Genomic DNA, 13,816 nt, shown 5'->3' with positions numbered 1-13,816 from the left:
GGCAGTTCTTGGAACAAGGCTCTGCTCCCTATGAGGCTCTGCCCGTTCCAAGGCCATGCCCTCCTACTCACAGGGTGACAATGTTTTTACGTTAATATGTATGCTTCTATTATCGAGAAACCCACAAACATTACATGGCAATCTGTTGACTGAGGCAGCTGTCAGAGTCGAGAGGTTAAGTACAGGGCCATTTTAAAGAAAGGGCAATTTTGGGCTTTTGCCTCATTATAGCGGCCACGTTTCCCAGGACCATGGGTGGTTCGTTAGTTCAGCCCTGTTTTTAGGTCTCGCCTGACCCAGCGCATGCGCTGGTCTGGCGAGACTTATTGAGAGGGCTCCAAAAAGTGCTATCAGGCCAGCCTAGAGCTACAGTGCATGTGCACAGGCGCGCGCGCTTTACCGCGATTATTTTCACTTTCGCGGCCGCAGGCCTCTTTGATGTTTGATCGTGATCGCGATCACTTTAACTTTCGCGGCTGCACGGCCGCCTGGCATAGCCAATAGGTCTCGCTTTTGGGACCTTATAAGTATATAGTTATGCAACTGTTGCATGGCTAAACACTTATAAAGTCCCAAAGGCGAGACCTATTGGCTATGCCAATGCTTGTTTTTCTTAGTATTGTGGGACTTGTAGTCCTGGTTTTATAGTTTTGTAAATAAGACTGAAAGTCGCTGGATCCTAGGAAAAAAACAGGACTGACCTAACTAGCCACGCATGGAACTGGGAAAGTTGGCAGCTATGCCCCAGGCCCTACACTTAATGAGGTTGCTCTCATTTTACAGGCTATTACATATTAAAAACAAATCAGGCCTGACCTCTTCTTTCCTGATGCAGCAAACGCTCCAACACCTCTAGGTGGCACCAAATACTTTCTTTTCGATTTCCCCTGGCAACTTGTTTCCATTATATTACGTGTTACAACTACCACAGAATACCATTAAGGACCCTGTTAGCAATTTGGTCTCAAGAGCCCCACAAAAGCTTCTGATATGTCTGCTGTGTAAACGGCAGATGCCCTATCAATAAATACTTGACTATATAGCATGATACTTTAGCCACTGGCACTACATTGTTTTGTACGCCCTTCTTTTCGTTTACATTCAGACCCCCTTTTTAGGTTTTTCCTGCACAGCAATTGTGCTGTACTCATGAAATCTATTATATTCAATTTAAACTTAAAAAGGGCTTACATCCCTCCCCCTTGCTTTTGGTTTCTGTGCTTGCCACTTACGTTTCCTCCGTTTCTATTGGCTATAGCATACAGTTTCCTGTTCTTCCTCGTGTGCTTGTGCTTATGAGTGTCCCGAGGCACAGGTATTGTTTTCGTCCACTTTTGAGGAACTTTTTTAAAGCTTTTCCTTACATAGCACTTGCCTAACATGGGCTATGAGTGATTTTTGACCAGGGTTCAAACCCCAGCTGGGGAAAATCGATTTTTATATTCTTTTCCATTTTTTTCTAATTTACACAAATAAAAGCTGTCCCTTTGTAAATCAAACCCTAGCAGTGTCTGGGAGATGTGTGGCCTCTGTAGTCAAGCTAATGCATGTCAGACATTGGTGACATGCTGTGGCATGTGAAAGGGGGGGCAAGGTTTGCTTTGAAAGAAATCCCTTAATTTGTGGAATGAGACTTTGGGGATGGTTGTGTAAGAAAAAGAAAAGCATGAGGCAAGTGCCAGAGTGAAAGAAAGGAAGGGCTATTTGTTTATAAAGCATGAAATTCAAGTGTGGACGTGTTTCATGTAAAAGCAAAACAGCATGGAAATAGGACAGCACACTTTTTCTAAGACAAAAAAACTTTGGGGGCAGGAATCTAACAGCAGAGCAGATGGGACAGTGGTAGATAACAGGGGCTACTTGTCCCGTTTGACAAGGGTTCAAACCCTACCTGGGGAAATTATTTGATATATTGTTTTTCTTTTTTTGTTTTTTTTAGCTGAGTGAAAGATAGTCCTTTGGAAATCATCAACTGACATTATCTGCAGTTAATCATGAAAGAGCATGTAAAAAATCTGTGGCACGTGTCACATGAGCTGTGACATATGCCACATGACAGAGTGACACGTGTCACATGCCAGGAATGGGCTCTAACCATTACTGTGTTTATGGCTCTCTACAGTTTGTCTCTGTACCTCTTGTTGCTCTCCCCCCTTTTCCCTCTTCCCACGCACCACCAGTAGCTCAAATACTGAGCTTAGCTTGGCCCTTGTGGGACTACCGCCATATAGGAGTCAGGCAAAAGTTGCGCTGATAACAAATTGCTGGGAGGAACTTTTTTATACTGCTCTAGTTTTCACAAGCTCCTGCTTTCTTGTTTATTTTTTCCTTGGGCACACGCACAGGGTGGTCCCTTGGTCATGGGCATTTATTTTTGAGTTTGAGTTATACATGTTTTTTAGTCAGTCAGTCAAAAAACTTTATTCGATATATAAAATATCATAAAAGTATAAAACATTATAAAAACAATGGTTAAAATAGATAAAAACGAGAAGAAGTTTTAACAATATCTGTATCAAAATAGTTCGTAAGCCCCAAAAAGAGAGGTAGTCTACAATCAATACAATATAAAAAGGAGGCAAATACAGCAGCAATAGACTAATTCAGGTAGTGCCAAGGGCTAAGGCTGTGTCAGTGGACGTTTGGACTCGGCACAAAGGCTGGCGCTTCTTGAGTAGCCTCTGTCTAATCCTCCAAGCCCCCCCCAAAAACTTGGCAGTCCCGCAGATGACACTAGGGACTGCCGTCTCATAGGTTAGAATGCGCAGGGCCACCCTGGCTGACCTGCAGCCCAAGTTTAAGTAAATGGGTTTCAGCCATCTAGATCTAACCTGGCTGTAGGCCCGACAAGCAAACAAAAAGTGGGCGATAGATTCCGTAGGGGAAGCACATCCCGGGCAGCCCTTAGCAACACCCTGCTTACCACTCCACCCTGTCTGGAACTCGTGTAGTGGTAGAGTGCCGTATCTAAGCTTGAGGTATAATGACCTATCACTTGGGGACTCAATCAGGTCCAATACGGCCTCCAGTCTGGGTATAGGTTTAATATCTAGGAATTTCTCACTCAGAATACCTCTTTGGGACCTCAGAGTAGCAGCATTAACCCAGGCCCAGTAATTTTTTTTTACAATAGCTTCGGAGGGAGGGGGGGGGGGGGGGCTCTGGTTCTCCCAGAACTCGCACAGACCTTGTGCTGTTTTTAGGCATTTAAGGGCTTCGCACCCACTCGGTCATGGCTGGTGGTGAGACGGTGTCGCCGGCTGCTCTCCCTGTATACTTAGAGTCAGGCCGGCAACGCTCATTGGGCTCAAAGGGCTTCATCCCCCCCCCCGTCGTGTGTGTCAGCCCGGGTTAGACTGCTTCCCGGGCACACACAGAGACAGTTTTTGAGCTGTTGTGGTCTGGCGTCCATCCTATTACAGCCGCACCTGAGTATTTCACAGGTCTTTAAAAGACCATTTACTTGCTAACGAGGCTTTGTTGTTTTTCACCCATTTTTAGAGCCCCTGCATCTCCACTCTGCATATTGCTGAAAGAGTCAGCCCGCCCCCCCGAAATTTTTAGGTAGTAGCCCCCCCCCCGAAATTTGGCTCTAGTTGCGCCACTGCATAGAGTTGCATTGGAGACACTATCAACAACATGGTCCTACCTGCAGATGGTTTGTTTTATTCTTCTGATGTGGCACTGACATACCAGGGTTGCTCCCTCTTTCTTTAATGTGTGCCCATAAGCCGTGTCGACATTCTAATGTTTTTGTTAACTTTGGTGCACCAATGTTGTTTATACTTGCATAATAATATTGGCCGCCACAGTCAGTAATTGCCCCATACCTCCCGCCACAGCGTAAAATTGTTCCCATTATGTGTCATGCATACTGAGCCAAAGCACATCCCTCCTCAAGTCCCTTCCTTCCCAAGGGCTGGGTAGCACTTCACTTAAACAGGCGCTTATTGGCTTCCATGCATGGGCGGGGGAAAAAGCCAGTGAAAGCTCATCATTGACTCTACTTTTAACTGCAACAAAAAAAGGAAGCTCATGCAAACCTCCTGTAAAGGTTATCCTAAATGTGTCAGTTACTAGGGAGAGCTTTGCTGGCTTTAGCCATCCTTCTGATACTTGAACCTACTTCCGCTCTGAGAAGGAAATCACTTTCCACCTGACTGCAGTTTCCATGGTTTGCCGAGCAAGGCAATTGGCAGGTTCCTGCATTGTGAGCCCATAATGCACAGTCAGGTCCCCGCATATTCATTCAAGGGTTCCTCTTTTATGCCCCCTGCGGCTGACTAATCACAGCTCCACTGTGTTAAATTGCAGCCAGGAGGGAAACGTGTTTAAGAGGTCATTACGAACTCCCTCCTCCGAGTGAATGACAGGGCCTTCTTCAAAGGCAACAAAGAGGATGCACGATAAATCAGAACCGGCTTTTAGATCAGAATGCTAAAAATCTGCGGCCACTGACATGGGAGAGGTACTTCAATGAAGAGGCTGTTAAAGAGCGGGCAAGAGGTTGGATTAGAGGATTGTTTCTGCGTATGCAGTGCACCTTGGGGTCCTCCTAACACACACTGCTTAGCGGACCAGCATCTTCATTATTTTGCTTATGTATAGTTAAACCTCCCGCTTAAACCCCTACAATGCTCCAAAGTTTCACTGCCCTCAGTAATTACATTCTCTCCTCCACCTTCCCTTTCCCTCCGCAACCCTGCCGCTCTCCCCTTTACCTTTCACTCATGTTGCTCTAAGTTTCTCCTCTCTACCTCCCACCTTTCTCTTGCATGCACCATCCCTGCTCCATCCGTCATCTAAGCTTTTCTTACGAAGCCTTTAACCATATGCTTTTCTCTTGTTAAACACAGTAAATTGTATGGCACCCTGCTCACCGCCTGTTATTTACATTAGGCTATTGTAATTGTAAGTCATAACCCGCTAACGAAGTTTCAGTAACTTAAATTGCACATCTGCTCACCAAGCTACAACTTACAACAAAAGACAGCTTATTATCAATCACATGGGCGAAACTTAATGCATTTACCAATGCTTGTTTTAATTCTGCCATTGTGAAAGTGTGACTCACTGACACAAAGGTAATAAAAAGAACGATCCGGGACATGAGCTGCATGGCTGAACTGCCACAGTAGCAGATGTTAACAGCATACTATGCAGTATTTAGGTCCTTTGTCTAAAATGTTCCACTGGCAGAGCTTGAGGCACAATAGTGTTATGTTATGTTATATTTTGTTATGTTATGCAATGATATTTTATGTTGATTTGGATAGCTCACTATTTACCCAAGAGGGAATCCAGGCACTTGGGCAAGGTAAGTAGGTGTGTTCTCCCAAGGTGCTTATATGAAGAGCCAGGTCTTCAGCCTCTAGATGCTGATGTGTTGAGAGAGGTCCTTTTAAATCATGGGTGAGATGTAAAACAGTGAGTGACCTTCGGGTTCTGGATGCAGGCAACTGAAGGCGTGTAAACAGGTTCAAGATGATGTCCTGGTAATGCACGCCCGCCTATGACCAGACCAACTCGTCAGCAATTGTTTTCAAGAAAATAAGCAACTTTATTTGTTATCATATTAGCAAACACCCATTGAATCTCCCTATTGCAAGATAGGTTTTGGAGTGCTCTTGCATAATGTAGGAAGTTCAGCGAGATTCAGACTTTCCCTTCTTTGGAGTGCTTTTGCATAATGTAGGAAGTTCAGTGAGATTCAGACTTTCCCTTCTTTGGAGTGCTTTTGCATAATGTAGGAAGTTCAGTGAGATTCAGACTGTCCCTGCTGTTCCTGAAGAACTGCTCTTAGGCTCATTCTTAAGGTACTTTACTTTCACAGCTCAAGTTATAAGTGAACCTTCAATCTTCCTCCCATTGTCTCATACCTTTAGGCAGAAACTGGATTAGGATCTGGAAGTCCTAGCTATCAAGGAGGCTCTGCAAGGGACACCTTCGCTCTACATAGCAGATCAGATGTTTGAATTCCAGCTAGGTCAGGAGCTATGTAAAACAACTTATTCTTCAGAAAGGTTATAAAGTTCTGTTTAGGACTTGGTCATAAAAACCCTAAATCTTTGCTTTGCACAGACTTCTATCACTCAGCCTTTACCTTAGTAATACTTTTCTATATGGTTTGTGTCTTGCAATGAATTCTGTTATAATTTGGATTTTGAGGCAAATGCAACAGGAGCATCAGTAGATGTGTTCACAAGACAGTACTGTATGAGTCCTGATGTCAGGGCTGATTTAATATGTACAATAACAATCATGTAACGAATGTTTTGCTAGCTTGGGACCACATTGTTCCAAAGAAGGGCCAACAAGTTATATGTGTGTAATGATAGCTTCCCAAAATCCTAAGGGCGTACCTTGTCTCTTCTTATAATGATCCTCCCCCAAAAACGGGGGCGTATTGGACAAGTGAAAAAAGTGTAGGGCCAATCTCCTATCACATTGGAGCGAAAATATTGGTCCGGAATATGCATATCTTATGCATATGATAGGGTGTATAGTACGCCAGCCACCTGGACGTGAAAGCCATCCTTTGAAAGTTCGCCGGGCGAAGGGCTTTGTGCCCCATCTCCGAGACATGTTGCCCCTCCACCCGAGTTATCTTACACCCAGTTGTATTCAGAATTTCCAAGAAATAAGTGAGTGGATTAAAATTCCAATAGTGCCAGAGACTAAGACAGCATTATATGGCGTACCCCACATGCTTAGACATATGCATAAAGTGTGCAATACGTAGTGTTCATAGTTATATCAGCTGCTCTTAGTTTGATTCTCCAGGAATGGAGGAAGAATGAGAGTCCAGGGATCTAGCATTGGCAAGAAAAAATGTAAAGGCGAAAGCAATTGAGGAAGCTTATGCACTTCGGTTGGGGTCCCTGCAGAGATTTTAAGATGTTTGGGCTTCATTTGAGTTATCCAAATTTGCTACTACTCCCCAATCTAGATAAGGGGTGTTATATAAATGTACGGGGGGGGGCAGATACAGTACCTTCAGGTCATTATATCTGGGAGGATAACTATGAGCCTCGAAAGCTATGTCCAATGTAACACAATATATTATGTTTTTGCCCTTTTTCCAAGTACTCTAGGACAGTTGATTGGAATAGATAGAATAGATTGGAATGAGCGTGCAGGTATTCGGGCGGGTTAGGCACGGGCGCCCTGTACTGGAGAATTGAGGGCAGTCAAATTTGAACAGGGTGGCATGGGGGGACAATGGTTTTGCAGTTGGAATGAGTGCACCTTATCCAAGCTATTGGCAACCACCAATGCTTTAGGTTAAAGCTCCCACATGTTAATACGGGGCGGTCGGGCTGCTGTATTGTGCAGGAATGAATAGACCCTACTTCACAATTCTGTTGGCAACTTGTGTTTTATGCACTTGCCACTGAAAGCACTTTACTCCCAGATTTTATAGTCTTTTTGTGTTTGGTTGTTTTCTGAGTCTATGCTTTTGTTTACATGCTGCGCAATATAAAATATTTGAAACAAAAGACCCGTTCCCACCAGATTTCAGATACCATACTAGGGCAAGTGTTGTGGTGCAACACTGACACAAAATCAATTTGATAGACGAAGATACTCCTGCAGCTGGGCAGAAGGCAGGGCGGTAGTGGAATGTTGGAGACAAAGGAAAGGGAAGGGTACCTACCTATTACTGTAGTGAAACTGACTGCATCCCCATTTGCAAGACTGAGGCGTCCTCATAATGCAGCCTTACCTTCCACTAGGGAGTTCTGCCGAGATACTGAAACTGGTATCTTGAACCTGAACATGGCCTGGGTATTCATAGATCAAGGAAAGTAACTTCTCATTTGCTGGACATTATCTCATAAATAATTCCTGTCAATAGCGGACTGTTTTGGTATTTTCTGTCTTCTCAGCGCTAGACAAGAGCCCTCTCGGGAGTCGGTCGCTCTGAACAGGGCATTTTTTGGTTCTCTCTGTTTTCTCTGTGTGTTTTTAGGTATATATCCCGCTCTTTCTTTCTCTAGTTTGTCTAAATGGTATCCTCTTGCATTAGCTCACCCTTTCCTATTCCTCTTCCTTCTTTGCTCTTTTTCTGTACATCACTTTACTTTTTGTTTGCCTTTTCTCTCGCCTCGCCTTTTTCAGTGCGGGTACTGTTGCGCCCCGATAGAGGTGGTGATACATTCTAGTACATAGATATGATATTGACTTTCTGTTTCTGTCTATCACAGGTGTTGGTGGGGCAGGAGTAGTGCCTGGTGCCGGCGTCGGAGGAGCAGGTGAGTCAAAGTGATAGATGCATAATTCTGATTGCTGTACTCCATGCCATGGAATCATTTCCCGAGCTACCGCATTCTGCTATAAACCAAGCAAGATAAATGGAAGAGTGTCATAGGTTGTGTGGTCATCAGAACAAACAATCGACCAGTTATAACTGGTGTGTGAAGTTGCAAAGTCCTCAGTTAGAGCAGGCACTGGTAGAGGACTATTCCTCACACTGATGAGTCGCAGAGATTGGAAAGCCATACTTGGATCTCTAATTGGCTGTTCGAGAGTACATTGCTCTTTGCCAGTTGCTATACATCAAGACTGTAATGCTGTCTCAAATGGTGACATTCTTTTATTGCATGATTATGACATTATGACTTTTGTGTTTCAACAGGAGTTGGTGCAGTTGGCAAACCCCCAAAACCAGGTAAGAGACTTGTTCTTTTCATTTTGTACAGACGATGCAGTTGGTGGACGCGAGCGCTCATTTTTGGGTACCAGAAATTATTTTCATCCTCAGGCTTTCCGTCAGAGCAGGAGAGGGGCAAGCATGATAGAGAAAGAAGGAGGATGATAAAAATAGGAAAACAGTCACAGAGGGAGAAAGAAGAGATGAAAAAGAATCTACAAATCTGTGAAAGAGAGACAGGAAGTGTAGAGTGGTGGAAGAAAGAGGCATGAGGTGCAATCAAGAGTAGGCAGCCTTGCCTCGGTATTCGGCAACCATGGCATTTGGTAGCACCAACAGCAGACTACTATGAAAACCGTTGGGCCCCTGCAGTTATGTTTTTTTTCCTTTTTGGCAAACTAAGCACTGGTGCTGATAGTGTTAAGTGGGGTTCCGTACTTCTTTGTGTATGGTTTGAATGCGAGAGTGTGCAAGAGGCTGTATGTGTCGGTCTCCTTGCACATTTGTGAGATGGCAGAGATGGCAGCGTGGACACGGATTTCTCGGAGTGACCCTCGATCCATGTTGCTGCTTTCATGACATCACCCCCATGTTCATCTTAAGCATTGTGTGTTACTGCTCTGTTTTTATCAGTGGCTCATAGTCATGGGTTGTTTTCAAACCATCTTGCTTCCCTAAGCAACAGATTAGTGCTGCCCTAGCCAATGTGACCATACCAGGTGCTCCTTTTTGAGCTCCTTGTTCACACTCGTAGGCAGAGAACAATAAAGACAAGGGCACAGATTTACTAAACTCAAAGGGAGAGAGCAGAAATGCACCATATCTACTAAGAAATGGAGCAGCCCTGCTCACTTGTAGCGCTGGGACACTTCTCGCTGACTGCAGGCACCCTTGTGCCATGACACAACAGAGCATGTACTGAGGTCAGAGTCGTTTTTGTGCAGGAAGGTATACCTTTCTGGGCAAAAACAACCTATTCTTAGAGGCTTGTTCATCTTTGTGTGCCTGCTGCAACATGCAGCACACATGCAAAGAGGAAGTATCGAGGAGAAATGAAGATATTGCTCCTCATTATGCAAGCCTAGATAGGCACACCATTTTGATGTAAACCAATGTTTGCTGACTTCAGTGAATATGGGTTTGTGTCAAAATACATCGGTGGTTGCATAGAAACGCCCATGCTCCACCCATATAATACCTCCCAGACGGAAGGTAACCCAAGACAGCGCTATGCGCTTGGTTGGCTGTTAAATCCCCTTATCCTCCCTGGGAACCTGTCCAAATGAATGGGATCCACCCTTTGAACCCATTCACAAAACATCTTTACAACATCTTACATGGCAAGCAGCTTTCTTAGTCGCTATAACCTTGGTGCACAGAATTAGTGAAATTCAGGCTTCATGCGCTACTGAACCAAATACAGTATTCCACAGTGATAGTTTTCTTCCTAAGGAGGTTTCAGATTTTCACATTAACCAAACCATCTCTTTGCTTACATTTGTTACCAATCTGTCAACAGCAGCAGAGAGATCTCTGCATTCTCTAGATGTAAAAAGAGTTCTTAAAATCTATTTAGTCAAAACTAAAGATATAAGACAATGAAATCATCTTTTCATAATTTACGTTCCAGTAAGAACAGGCTTGCCTTCATCAAAGCAGTCCATTTGAAGATAGTTTCCTGTATACTACTTTCATAGCAGCTAGTTAAAAGCCCCTACCTGGTAAACCTAAAGCACATTCCACATGGGGAAAAGCTGCTACTAGAGTCCTCCTTAGAATGTTCCAATTTCAGGAATCTATAAGGCCACTACTTGGAGATCTGTTCATACTTTCACTAGACCACTATTGTCTAGATTCAGACTCCATGTCAGATAGTCAAGTAGGGCAGGCTTCTTTGAGGAACTTTTTCTGGTGATTGATGGAGTTATTTTCTATTTCTTGTATGCTTATTTATGGATTGGACTTACTATTCTATTTAGTGCTAATGATTATTATTGAGGATCCCCTGGAAAAGAAGAACACGCTATTCACCTGTAATCCTAGTACTCTTCCAGGGGAATCCTCATCAAAGTCAGAAGCAACCCTCCCCCTCCCCAGACAAGAAATACTTCAGTTTGTTTTACTCAAGATCTTCTGATTTTTGCAAATATTATTGGATCTAACTGTCATCTGTAGAGCATGATGAGATGCAGGGTATGTTTTGAAGTTCTTAAATACACCTTGTCTGTTTTCTCTCCTATGCTTTACAGTGCAGCCTATTGACTTACAATGTAACACATTTCCTTTACTTTCTTTTTTTTTGCGAAAGATTTTATACTGTCACTACCCAACCAGTGACAAAAATGTATTTAATTGGCTCCTTTAAAAACAATAAAATGTAAATGAAATTTGGCAATTTTTGGCTTTTCTTTAGGCTGCAAACATGTAGGTAGAATACTGTTGTACAAAGTTAGATGTACATATATATTGTTTAAAAGAGTTCCGAGATCCCCGAGCCTGGGAGGGACTATTCATTGTTTATGACTTTGATGAGGATCCCCCAGAGGAGAACTAGGATTAAAGGTGAGTAACCTTTCCTTGTTAAGGAGTACAGAAGTCTGAGATTGAGTTGCTTACTTTTCACATTGTTATGTTGGTAGAGAGGGCAGTCAGTGGGCTCTGTATTTGTTAGCTTCCCAGTGCACAGTAAAATAATGTCAGACATTGCGGTTGATTAAGTGTTTGCTCATTGTTGTGCAGGCACAGAGGGCACAGAGGGCAATTTTTTAAAATGTGTTGGTTCCATTCTGCTTTAACAGAGTGGCAATTAGTATTGGAGCCTGAGTATGTGTTGGTTTCCTTGTTCAGTGTTAGTTTGGTAGTGATAGCAGTAAATTGAGTTTAGTGGGTTTATTGCTCAGTGTTAAGTAGGTTGAGAATATAAGAGGATCAGATTGTGTGTATGTGTGGTAGGTTTATTTCTCAGTATTTTGTTGGTAGAAGCTAGGAGATTGGTTGTGCGTAGTTGGTTTCTTGCTCAATGTTGCTTTGATCGAAAGTACATGAGGTTAAGGGCCTAATTACGAGTCTGGCGGTCCGAGGACCACCAGACTCATAGTGACGCAGCAGTGGCAGTCCAGCCACCGTCACACATGTTGACAGCCTCTCCATTACGAGTTGGGCGGTCGGACCACCCTGGGACCCCAATGCTGCCATGGAACCAACATTCTCTGGAGGTGGCGAAGCGGTCAAAGGCTGCAATATGTTACGTGGGTCCGCCACAGTCCCTCCAAGCATATTACGAGTTTCCTCGCTGCCGGCTGTGACATGGAGGTACCTCCTCCATGTCAACCCTGACAGGTAGGAAACAAAGGGGACCCTAGAGGGCATCTTGTGCCTCCTCCACTTGTGCATACACACAGAGGGGCATAACATGTACCCCCTGTGTGCATGCACAAGAGTTTCTGCATGACATGGACTTTTCAGTCCATGCCGTGCAGGAACCTTGTGAGGTATTCCCATTGCGGTGCTTTTTCCAAAAGCACCGCGGCCTTTGAAAGAGGCACCGCACTGGGAACGCCACTCTACCCACCTGTCAGTGTCACAGCGAGTCTCGGTGGTGTGAGGGGCACGGCAGTGGAGTACTGCCCACCCTCACACTGCTGAAACTCATAATCAGGCCTTAAGTGTGTGGTAACGTCTGTACACAGTAATGGTTTATTAGAGAGTGCAGGAGTTTGACTGTGCGATGACTTAAATGCTGAATGCTGTGCCAGTGGAGAGTACAGGCATTGTATTTGAATGTGTATTTGTTTCCTTGTGCTGTTGAGGGATGGTAGGGAGTGATCGAGATTAGAATCCTTGCTCAGTTGTAGACAGATGGTAAAGTCTGTGCATTTATTGAGTCTGGTGGCTCCATTGCTCAGTGTTAGTTGGTAACGAGCTTGTGTGTGTGATTAGTTCATTTATCAGTGTTGTGTTGACATTGGAGGTGGTTGCATGTGTGTGGTGAGTTCTTTTGTAAATGTAATGTTGGTAGAGTGTGTAGGATGTTAAGTGCATGTGTTGAATTCATTGCCCAGCATTATTTTAAATATAGTACACAAGGTTGAATATGTGTGACTGGGTCATCTTTCAGTGTTATCCTGGCAGTAGAGGTGTGTGTGTGTGTGTGGTAGGTTCATTCCTAAATGTCATTTCGGGAGAGATTAAAGGAGTATGAATGTGTGTCTCACCAGCCTCTGTGATAGAGCGTCCTGGATCCAGGATGTGTGTTGGTGTCCTTGGTCACTGGTAGACATGTAGAGTGGTCTTGTTGCTTAGTTTGTGTTATGGCTCCATCACTCATTGGTATGATGGCTGAGAGTTCAGGAGGTTGTTTATTTGTATGTGTTTGGCTTGTGTCTATGATGAGTTCTGTTGTAGATGAAGTACACTCATTCTTTTTTTTAACCTGATTTTATTGGCATTTAGTATATCTAAACAATACATACTGTTCAGTCCAAGCAGTAGGTTGAAAAGGATTTATTGCTTATCACAATCGAAGGTCACCCGCCTACTCCTTACAGCCTGCTCCGCCCGTCAACTGTCTCAGACCTCTCCCGGAAGCCAAATCGAATGCCGCAATTGTGCATTTCATGCATTTCCCGACAGCAGCCCACGAGACACCCACGAGGCGCAACATACGATTCACATCAATATAAAATACAACATATCTCCTCACTTTACAACAGATCATAATATTAAATGAAAAATAGAAGAACAACAAAAACAGGGAATAAAAAACCAAACTTGACATTCCATGTGAAGGAACAAAGGAATTCATGGTCTATGCAACACAGGAGCTGTTCCATATTTCTTGACTTTTACTTAACTAACAGAAAACAACACAAAATTCCATTACATAGTCAGTAAATCTAACAGGGTGACAGTGCAAACGACATGGCCTATCAATAACATCCTGTTGGTTTGCATGTTGGTCTCTCCTGTTTCCACTAAATACCAACCTTGTCTTATACAACCCACTTTTTGCCTCTCCTCCACCTCCCTTGGCCAGTTTACCCTCATCGTTCTGCACACCGATATGTATATCCTCACATAACTCCTCTCCAACAACATTATTCTGTTTTTTATACAAAGCCACTCTTCTTTTGTTCCATTTTTGGCCATTCCTTAGTACCACAT

The 13,816-nt window shown here is 43.7% G+C and overlaps 1 protein-coding gene across 26 annotated transcripts in view; it reads left to right on the top strand.

The window, feature by feature from the left end:
* The window catches only part of ELN (elastin), a 338,132-nt gene that overhangs the window by 138,325 nt on the left and 185,991 nt on the right, over positions 1-13,816 (top strand). For all 26 annotated transcript variants that reach the window (XM_085649707.1, XM_085649706.1, XM_085649705.1 and 23 more), the window contains exons 3-4: positions 8,208-8,255; positions 8,639-8,671. In XM_085649707.1, the coding sequence (XP_085505833.1) occupies positions 8,208-8,255; positions 8,639-8,671 (81 nt within the window). The remainder of the gene's footprint in view (positions 1-8,207; positions 8,256-8,638; positions 8,672-13,816) is intronic.

The sequence above is a fragment of the Triturus cristatus genome, chromosome 3_2, assembly GCF_964204655.1.
Source record: "Triturus cristatus chromosome 3_2, aTriCri1.1, whole genome shotgun sequence".
Lineage (NCBI taxonomy): Eukaryota > Metazoa > Chordata > Amphibia > Caudata > Salamandridae > Triturus > Triturus cristatus.
The sequence above is the reverse complement of the archived record's forward strand: the minus strand, read 5'-3'. Positions and strand labels throughout refer to the sequence as shown.